Source organism: Nelumbo nucifera, chromosome 3 (genome assembly GCF_055504915.1).
Source record: "Nelumbo nucifera cultivar China Antique chromosome 3, China Antique-T2T, whole genome shotgun sequence".
Classification (NCBI taxonomy): domain Eukaryota; kingdom Viridiplantae; phylum Streptophyta; class Magnoliopsida; order Proteales; family Nelumbonaceae; genus Nelumbo; species Nelumbo nucifera.
The window spans coordinates 28,042,239-28,052,827 of record NC_142651.1 but is presented as its reverse complement, the minus strand read 5'-3'; the positions used below and the strand labels follow the sequence as shown (position 1 = coordinate 28,052,827).

General features: G+C 36.9%; 1 protein-coding gene across 1 annotated transcript; it reads left to right on the top strand.

Moving 5' to 3' along the window:
- Positions 1-7,664: 7,664 nt before the first annotated feature.
- Positions 7,665-10,414, top strand: LOC104603793 (pectinesterase-like). The gene is made up of 2 exons (XM_010267978.2): positions 7,665-8,655; positions 9,468-10,414. Exons 1-2 carry the CDS (start codon positions 7,755-7,757, stop codon positions 10,154-10,156), a joined length of 1,590 nt encoding a protein of 529 aa, XP_010266280.1. The 5' UTR covers positions 7,665-7,754; the 3' UTR covers positions 10,157-10,414.
- Positions 10,415-10,589: the final 175 nt, after the last annotated feature.

Below are 10,589 nucleotides of genomic sequence, written 5' to 3'. Positions count from 1 at the left end.
TTCATCTTTGTGACATATTTGTATGATGAGGCCTCGTTTATCTCAAGCACGTATGCTCAGCTGAGGCATCCAGGAGCTTATACGTATTCTTTTTTCATTTTATCTTGCAGTATAAATGATAATACACTAGTCCGGGTCCAGTACATATTGAATAATCCTGTAGCCACCTGTGTCTCATCGTCTCAATGCTAATGCTAGAGGTGAGACTTAAAAAGAGGTCTAAGATCAAGTTGAAATGCATTACAAGTAACATGTATTCATTGTGCACATTCAGCTCCAGAGGTTAAAAAAAGCCATTACCCAATGTTGTGTTGGTTCCAATGATAAAAGTCTGGCTGTCCGCGTTTGACAGCCTGGGCTCTACCTGCAGGACATGGTAGTTCATGCAGCCATTCATCTGGAAACATTACTGTTACACTGAGTCTGAACTAACATGCCATGCATGGACCGTCCTGTCTATAGCCCAGGCTGTCGAACATAGACAACCAAACCTTTTCTAGTCCCAACTATCTGGGGTCTTTGGATTGGAGGGTGGATTGGTCCGATTGGATATAGGCCTATCCTTTTTTTTTTTTTCATGAAGTGATTGCTCTGAGACTCTAGTACCCGATCTCACAATTTTATCATTAAACCAAACAATGGTCCCTACATTCAGTTCCACAGATCTAATTTTAAACAAGTGTTTTGCGGTATCACTCTTTGAAGGAACCAACGAGGGAGAAAAAAATGTGTAATAGCCCTACCCAAGGTTCAAAATACTGATACGTTGGTAGGGGCATATTGGGCAAATACATTTTTATTATTTTTTTCTTTATTTTTTTTCACATCCGGTTTAAGGGGTCGGTTTAGGTCTCTTCAACCCCCCTGAACTGGTCAGACCTCCGATACACCCCTGTAGGACCATAGGGTTAGTGGCTCTTGTCACTTAAATAGACACCGTTCTATTTTAAACATAATTGTGTTTATAGCTCTTCAATGGTACTTACATGCTCTATCTCCTCAATAATCTTTTATTGTTTCTTTTGATGAATTATCTGCTCAGATAATCTAAACTAGTCATTCTTGAGCTGAGAGAAAACTAGCTTAATTTTATTATTTTAATGGGCAACTTGGGCTGTTTGGGAATATTGAAAACAGTCAAAGTTTTTCCTATATTTATAGCCCATTTATTCTGCATATATATATATATATCATCCATAAAGGAAAATTATTTTCTCATTTTCACTAAAAGACAAGTTTTTCTCGTTGACTACCAAACCAACTTGTTGCTTGTTTATTGGTCTTTATTTATGCAACGCCAGCTTTGGTTCCAATGTTCTTTATTTGACACAAACAGCTGCAAGATACAAAGTCCTTGGCGGCTCTTTGTTTGCAATGTGGACTCTACGTTCTGATGACTTAATTAATCTTAATTGAGTTGTATTATAAAGCCCCTGGTAGGGCCATGCTTTTTGGTCTAATATTAACATCTCGGGCTGGTGGTAAGCGCGAGAATGTGGGTTTAAGTCTAAAAGCGGCCTTTTTGTAAAAAATGCCGAAGGCATGAATACTTGTAATGGTTATTGGGTGGTGATGCTTTTTTGTTAAGGGAAGAGTAACTTTAAATTGTATTGAGGCCTTGTTCGAGTTTTATGAAGTCATTTATCTTGGTAAATGCATTTACCCAAATAAGTGTATTTATCATTTATCAATATTCTTTTATTTTCCGAGTTCTACAATAATTGTTTTATCCAAAAAATAAAAATTGACATTATTATTTTCCCATCATATATTAGCAATTCTCGATGTGAATGGATAAATGATTCACTCAAGCCTTAAGAGGATAAAAATTGGCCAGGTAAATAAGCCACTAGGGAATTATTGTTTTCCATCCTACTAAAACTGAAATACAAATACAGGTTTATTTCTCTTCCATGAAACCCACCAACTTATCTGCCCCCACTTTCTGAAAAACGAATGAAACCTAAGATACAAACTTGTACATAATAGGAATATACAAAGAAACAGAACAAAAAGGGCAGCACCAAACCAAAAAATCAGGGTAAGAAACTAGTGACATCTCTTTGCCTTTTCTCACAAAACATGTTTGATTGACTTTGTGCCTACGGATAAGGATAAGGATGTCTTTCCCTCCTCCTAAGCTAACCCAAAAGACTTTGAGACCGTCAACCTAGAGGTGTACGGTGTCGGCCAACGGGCCGTCCCGAGCCATGCCACCCCCTGGGATAACTTGGGGGGTTGGCTTGGCTCGGCCTAGCCCACGGCCTAGGCCCGTGCCGTGCCGCGGGCCAATCTGGCCTGTGGGCTGAGCCTTGGGTCAGATTGGGTTATGTATTGGGCCAAAGCTATTTTTAAAAAAATTGATAAAAAATTTCAAATTTTAATTTTATATGAATTTTGATGTATAAAATTGCTTATATATATAATAATTAAATAAATTAGTATAATAAAATTAAAAAAATATTTATTTTATTAATATATGATATGCTATGTATTATTATATAATTATAATTTATATAATATAATATATATGGGCCATGCTGAGCTGTACCAGCACGTGGGCCATGGACAGCATGGCCCGCACAGTCGTGCCGTGCTGACCCGGCCCATAGACCTAAAACCCCAAGCCCAACACAGCCTGCACGGCGGTTCTGGATTTGGCACGGTCTGCGGACTGTCGTGCCGGGCCACGGGCAGCATGGCCCGTTTTATACCTCTTTTAGGTTCGAAGGCATGTGAAAAAAATTATATTTTCAGACCTCATATCCACCCTCTAATAACTCACCATTGACAAACTTTCACGAGAAAGGAAAAAGGAGAAGTCTTGCACCCAGAAAAGAAAAGAAAAAAAGTCTAATTCAACCATCTTCGTCTAATTAATAGCTTAGCCTGTGAAAACCGGCCAACTAATCTAGTCCAATCTGATATTAGGACCACCTTCAGGCTTCAGTTACTAGTTTCTCTGAACATGCATGGCTTTAATTAAGAACAAAAACAATGGGCAAGAGCCACAAGACTCACCATTTTTGTGTTACTTCTCACACGCATTTTGATTTAGTATCTAAACGAGAAACGCATTAATTAATTAGTTGTGAAAAGGGGCTGGTAACCAAGAAAAAAGAACACATTTAGACCAGAGAAAACGTATTAATATGAAGAAATTTAGATTTAAAGTGGTTGAAACCAACACATCAAGAAAGTGACACATGAACTTTGTTGAAGTTGGATTCTTCTTGGCAACTTGTGTGTTGCAGAGTGGAGACAAGGGGTTCGTTGTTCTCCTCTTAAAGATATGATTCTCTCTTCCATGTACAACCTTATACCAACTTAGTTGCTTGTCAATTATATGTGATACTTGACAGAAAGAGAAGCCATGGATGGGCCTCTAATTGGCTTGGTCTTCTGTTTCTAGAGATTGCACAAGAGCCATTGCTTTGGAATCTCTCATCACGGAATTGATATCAGCCACGTGAAACTTTCACTCTATAGATATATAATAGTTCTTTAGCAAAAACTTGGCTCCCAAGCCGACCATAATATCCACATCAGATGATAGGACCCACCATTGATGGGCAACATTTTCAGCTTTAAAGTATATATGATCAGGATATATCAGTTCGTGCTGCAAATATTTCAAGGATGCAACAAAAATATTAAAACGCTTTGAAAGCTTTGACGATAATGCAAACCCATCAGATTGGTGGATTAATTAAAGTCGTATAATTGTTTTGACTTTTCTTTATGCCCTATCTTAGGTAGGAGTAGGACCCATTTAATGGTTGGTTCTGATCTTCCAAGTAACCAATACGTGGCAAGTTATGAGGGAACTAGCTGCCGGTCTTGTGGTTCCAAATAAACCCAAGCCAGTCTTAAAATCTTTTAGCTAGGTAAGCAACCTTCCTATTGACAATAACCTCCCTATTGGCAATATTTGTTATTCTTTTCAAACTGAGCTAAGTTACAAATACAAGAGGGTATATCAATTGCAGAACTAGTTCCGAAATGAGAAACTGGGCTTCTTCGTGATGAATCATGAACTTTATGCCATTGATCATCAGAAAAAAAAATGCAAAAATTAAGCTCATGAAGCGAGGAGATTTCTTGGTGGAAATTTATAAACTGGATTTTAATATTTCAGATAGCAATATCAATTCAATAGCCATACATCAAGTAAAAACAAGGCCCCATTTGATCAAAATTTATTAGGTAATGTTGGAATAAGGACAATTAAAGGGTGTTTCGTGCAAGTAATGCCATTGTTAATGGTCCCTCCTCTAATATTAAGAAATTGCTTTTTTTTTTTCTTTTTCTTGAGGAAAAATTATTAAGAAATTGTTTAATAAGCTATAAGTTGGGAAAAGAAATAAAAAATACAATGAAATGTAACCAATAACCATGATTAGCTATCTGACCTAAACTACAAGCAGCTTACATATTAATATATCCATTATTATTTCACTATTTAGTATTGCCTTTTAATTCGAAATTATAATTCCCACACCAGATTTTTAGTTCCCCCACAGCCCCCTATATGTCTTGTGTCTTACTATATATTGCCTGCTTACCCTACATAATGGTCTAAATGAGACATTATTTGTGGAGACTCAGTCTATAGGGCTTAAATGATATATTTGTTTACATGCAAAGAATCCCCATCATCAAGAAGATATTGGCTCTTTGAATAAATGCTAAACAAAATCAAGATGCATTCGTTTCTTTGATCATTATATCCTATTCATGGTAAGAAAAAATGATAAAAAAATACTTGCTTAATTGCTAAACAAACACGCCAGAAGTACTGTTTGGCAGATGAAAATTGAAATGGGTCCTTGTCCATGAACAGACACTTATTACTAAGTACCAGATTTTAGAACTGTAGTATTTGGAAAGATAAAATGGGTCTTTATCCTTGAACAGATTTAACACAAATAATGAGAATTTAAATGGGTCTTTGTCCTTGAAACAGACTGCTTGATACAAGTATACAACAAATTAATAATCAGATTTTCAGCTTCTTAATTAATTCGATCTACATTACTAATCGTCCAAGTCTCACAACTTAGACCCATAAATCAGTACACGGCACCCTTGGTGCCAAGTCACTGTATTCCAGCCATCCATTTCCATTTCTATACCGGTCGTATCAATCAGTTGATCCTCACCACCTAACAACAGCCTTTTTGATGGACGCTGTTTACAGTAATCTAATTGACAATTCAGATATATATATATATATATATATATATATATATATATAAGCACAAGTTAAAACTTAATTAGCTAAATAATTAGGCACGTCTACTTGTAGGAAACATTTAAGCATTTCCGCACTAATAATCCAATTCAAACAATAGGCTGATAAAGCTCGAATCGTTATTATATCATTATATTTGATTCATTAATTAGTTTCCGATCACTGATTATATATATGTCAATGACATTTAGATCTACAGCATCGATTGATGGCGATCATGTGTGTGTATGGTTTATCATACAAATCGTTTTATAACTACTCTAGTTGGTATACATGAACATCTAGAATTAATCATCTGGTAAAACATTCCATCAGTTCTCTATCGTCTCAATGAATGATATCTAAATATACTGGTGCTAACATATTATAACCACTGTAGTTACATATATTTGTGCTACACCAGTTTTCCATAAGGTCAAGCCATTTTCCCTTGATGATTCCAACCATTTCCACCGGGCAAATCTATCTATATAACTTGTGCAAGTAAAAAAAAAATAAAAATATAAACTGACATTATATAATTAAAATTAATTTTTATGACCTGTATCAAAATCAAGACAAATATCTATTTTACAATAGCATGGATAGATAGATAGATATATATACCATAGCAGTAGTCATATGCATGTATTAAACTCTTGAGTCCTGACTAGGACTAGTTAATATAATACTATTTTAAGGGATAAAGTCGGAGTGCTAAACCTCATCTTAATCTTTTTATCCCCCAGAAAATATGAATTTTGAAAACATACATCGAATTTATCACTAAACATAATCTATTAATTAAGGATTGAAGTAGTTAGAAATTATTTTAGAGTACGTGATTAATTTAACAATGGATATGGTACTGAATTGAATAGCAGATCCATGTAGTTGACCTGATCATGTATATAGTTCGAACAAGCCTTAGATGCTGTTGAACTTGGTAGATTAATCTTACAAGTTATTATGATTGGGAGATATCATAAAAAGGTAATTTAATTAGTTATTGAAATACTATCCACATCATTGTTTGGTAAGTTCTTAATTGCAAGGATACAAGATACGTCCACTGCTCATAGGATTAAAAAAATGTTAATATAATGGGGACCCATCAATACTTAATTCCCTAATATTAACTCTTATATCAAAGATTTACTATTAATTGCATCAAGTTCTACATACGTGAGCAAGAAAAACCAAAAATTGAATTGACAAAAAATTGACCGAAACCAAATCGGATGGTTCAGTATTTTAAAAAATCGAAGGTATCGGTTCGGTTTTGATTAACCAAAATAGAAAACTGGCAGTTAACCAAACCAACTGGTATACATATATTTATATATTTTATGTATTTTTATGTATATTATATATATTATAGATATTTTATATTTTTTATACATTATAAATTAATAGATATGCAATATATATATATATATATATATATATATATATATATATGTGTGTGTGTATAAATATTATATTTATAATATATAATATATTATTTATTATTTAAAATATAATATTTTGTATATATTTCTAGTGTTTATTATATATTTATATATATTTTTTATAATATATTGCAAATATATTGTAAATAATAAAAAAACAATAAACTTAACCGATGATTAACAAAATTGGTTAACTATTTAATTGATTAATTTTAATTTGATTTTAGTTACCAATTTTCCAAAAACAGATAATCCTAGTCTATATATATATATATACTTAAAAATCAGAAACAAGCAAATGTTATGTACGGAGTCCCGAAACCTGAGCAAATAAACCCCAACAGCCACACATAGGATAGGATGGCTTTTGTTGTTCACCAAAATATCTCCCCAACAAACCAAGCTTAGGTATGTTCACCAAACCATGCATGAAGCCGTCTGGCATCCATGCCCACAAATCAGAATACTCTCTCAGGGCCACAAAAATGGGATAAGGGAAAAAAGAATATAATTAATATAAGAAGACAGAGGACGAATATTAAAATCATTATAAAATAATATTTTCTAATTGACTTGTATATATATGATTCACGCTGCTTTCTTTAATATATCTCTTTATTTATTATGTAATTGTATTCTCATCAAGGGATTTCATTGAAGCCTAATAGATTGGAATCGAAAGATCAAAGTAACAAATTATTAAAGGATATTGGCTGGTCATCAATATTGTATCGACTATTGACGTGGGTGTCCACGGAAATTGATCAGTTTTGACTTGGGCTGCATGCATTAATCCATTGGCGCGTATATTAATTTGGAATATTCAAAAACTACGTTACACCATGATTCTCTTCACGTAAACATCATGCAGACCAGACCCAACAGATTTTCAAAATCCCATACGCGTTCAAACAATTCTATTACTAACAGTAGTTCCCCATTGAGCCAAAATTTTGCCTATAAAAGGAGCTCAATCTTGCATTTGTGAATCATTGGAAATACAAGAGTCAGGGGATCAATATATATATATATATTAGTTATTAGTAGCAAACTAATTGGGCCGGGGATCCATGGATAAGCTTGCATTATTAGGTTTTGTGATGAGTGTTTCTCTTGCTTATTTTGCTATTATTGGGGTGGTGAATGCTGATGCAATATCATCATGCAGCCAAACCCCATATCCTGAAATATGTGAGTCCTTCATTACTTCTAAACCTCTAGTCACCTTAGACGAAACCCAATTCAATTTCCGTGAGACTGCCCTTACTGTCACCCTGGACCAAGCTCAACGAGCCCATGGGCTCATTTCCGCCATGGACTTGGGCTCCTTTGATGACAAGTCCAAGATGGCATGGGCTGATTGTGTGGAGCTTTATGCTGACACAGTTAGCCAGCTAAACCGCTCCATGGCGTCCAAGAATCCTTTGATCTGGTCTGATGCTCAAACATGGTTGAGTGCTGCTATCACCAATGAGCAGACGTGCCGAAATGGGTTCATCGAACTAAGCTCGTCTTCTCAACTGTCGTCCTTTCCCTTCATGTTGACTAACTTATCCAAGATGGTTAGCAACTCGCTTGCTATAAACAAGGCTGCAGCCTCTACGTCGTCGGCGTCGCTGTTTGGCAAGCAAGGTGCTAATAATCGCCGCTTGCTTTCCGATGGATTCCCGACATGGGTCTCCGCCGCTGACAGGAAGCTTCTCCAGTCATCTGGTGCAGCTTCGCAAGCTGATGTCGTGGTGGCCGCCGATGGGTCTGGGAATTACAAGACCATCTCGGAGGCGGTCGCTGCTTCATCCAAGAGAAGTGGGTCGAGATTTGTTATATACGTGAAGAGAGGTGTTTACAAAGAAAACGTTGAAATTAAGGCATCGAACATCATGTTGATTGGAGACGGCATCGACGCTACCATTGTTACAGGCAGTAGGAATGTCCAAGATGGTTCCACCACCTTTCGATCAGCAACAGTTGGTAAGTTCTATTCATGGACTATCAAATTGTGTCCCTGTTAATGGATGATAATATTGATCGTTAGTGCTTTATCATCAGTCCAGTTTCTAAACAGATAAATATTTTATATAAAAATTGTTTTCTTTGGTGGATATATAACTGGCGGGCCAATCCAGATGAGACTTTGTTGCAATCTTTATATAAGTAACTAAAACATCTCTGAATCTTTAGCTTTTAATATTTAACCACTGATGGCGTTTTCAATTCTAAGGCCTCACGCTCTGGTCATAACGACATAAGTTTTTCCGTGTCTCTTATGCTGTTCTTGGCTGTACTGTTCTATATAAACTTTTTGTTTTCATCTTTGTCAAACTAATAAAAAAAAGACTAAAAGCCATTTTTATTGCATGGCTTAAGTCATCAAGAGATAACGAACAAACCGGCAGGCCGGCGACCACCAACCAAGCTGCTGTCGTGGTTATTGTCTTATTACCTTTTTATTATGTTGCCATAGGCCCATAGTATTATGATGATAGGGATGCCTTGCCCTAACTCTCTCTGACTTGTGTGAATTTTGCGTAGTCAAAAGGAGAAAAAAGAAGCAAAATATTACGGACCGCCCCACAACGTCCCACAGCACATCTCCCGCTGTGTACCGGGAACATCTCCCGATGATAATACCAGAACCAATGATGTCATCATCATCGGGAGATGCTTCCAATACCCGGCGGGGATGTGCTGTTGGACGTTGTGGGGCGGAGATGTGAATTCGAATAAAATTGAAGCTAGCAGCTATATATCAATCACTTACATGGTCTATTTCATATACTCAGCGGTCACCGGTGGTGGTTTTATTGCTCGAGATATGACATTTGAAAACACAGCGGGGCCCCAGAAACACCAAGCAGTTGCTCTCCGCTCGGGTTCGGATCTCTCAGTGTTCTACCGTTGTAGCCTTAAGGGTTACCAGGACACCTTATACGTCTACTCTCAACGCCAATTCTACCGCGACTGTGACATCTACGGCACAGTTGATTTCATTTTTGGGGATGCTGTTGCTGTCATCCAGAACTGCAACATCTATGTTAGGAAGCCCATGAGCGGGCAGAAGAACACCGTGACGGCTCAGGGACGGACAGACCCCAATGAAAACACAGGCATCTCCATCCACAACTCCCGTGTCACTGCCGCTTCCGACCTGAGAGCTGTCCAGGGCTCATTCAAGACATACCTGGGTCGCCCATGGCAGAAGTACTCAAGGACTGTCTTCATGAAGACATCTCTCGATAGCTTGATCGACCCAGCAGGGTGGCTTGAGTGGAGTGGCAGCTTTGCATTAAGCACTTTGTACTACGGGGAGTACATGAACACGGGTGCCGGTGCAAGCACCGGTGGGCGAGTAAAGTGGGCAGGGTACCATGTCATGAGTGCTGCAGATGCCGGAAAGTTTACAGTCGGAAGTTTCTTGGGCGGAGGCTCTTGGATTGGGTCTGCCGGAGTTCCCTTCACTTCCGGGCTGTGAATTCACAAAGATGCTGCATGCAGCTGGCTTATCTTTCAACTGTCATATATAGGTATTGGGTTTAGGATCATAGATCTCATGGCAGATGAGATATGCAGCTAAAGAAGTTGTAATATATATAACTTGTGTGTGTTCAGTTCTCTTCCTTATATAAATTATGTAAAGCATAGGTTACAGATGGTTCCCTTGTTTGTATTGAATGGAGAAGATGTAATAAATCATTCTCAAGTCAATAAATTTTAGGGTATTATTCACATATATCTTTTCTTTCCTCATTAGAGGTTTGAATCACCATACCACTATTGTGAGGGCACGTGGCATAACAAAGGTAAAGGTGGGACCCAGTAGTGGATCTCCAAAGTCAAAAGTCTATCAATTAATGGAATAACACCCATTTATATTGATCAATCAAAGGATTTCTTTCCAACAAACA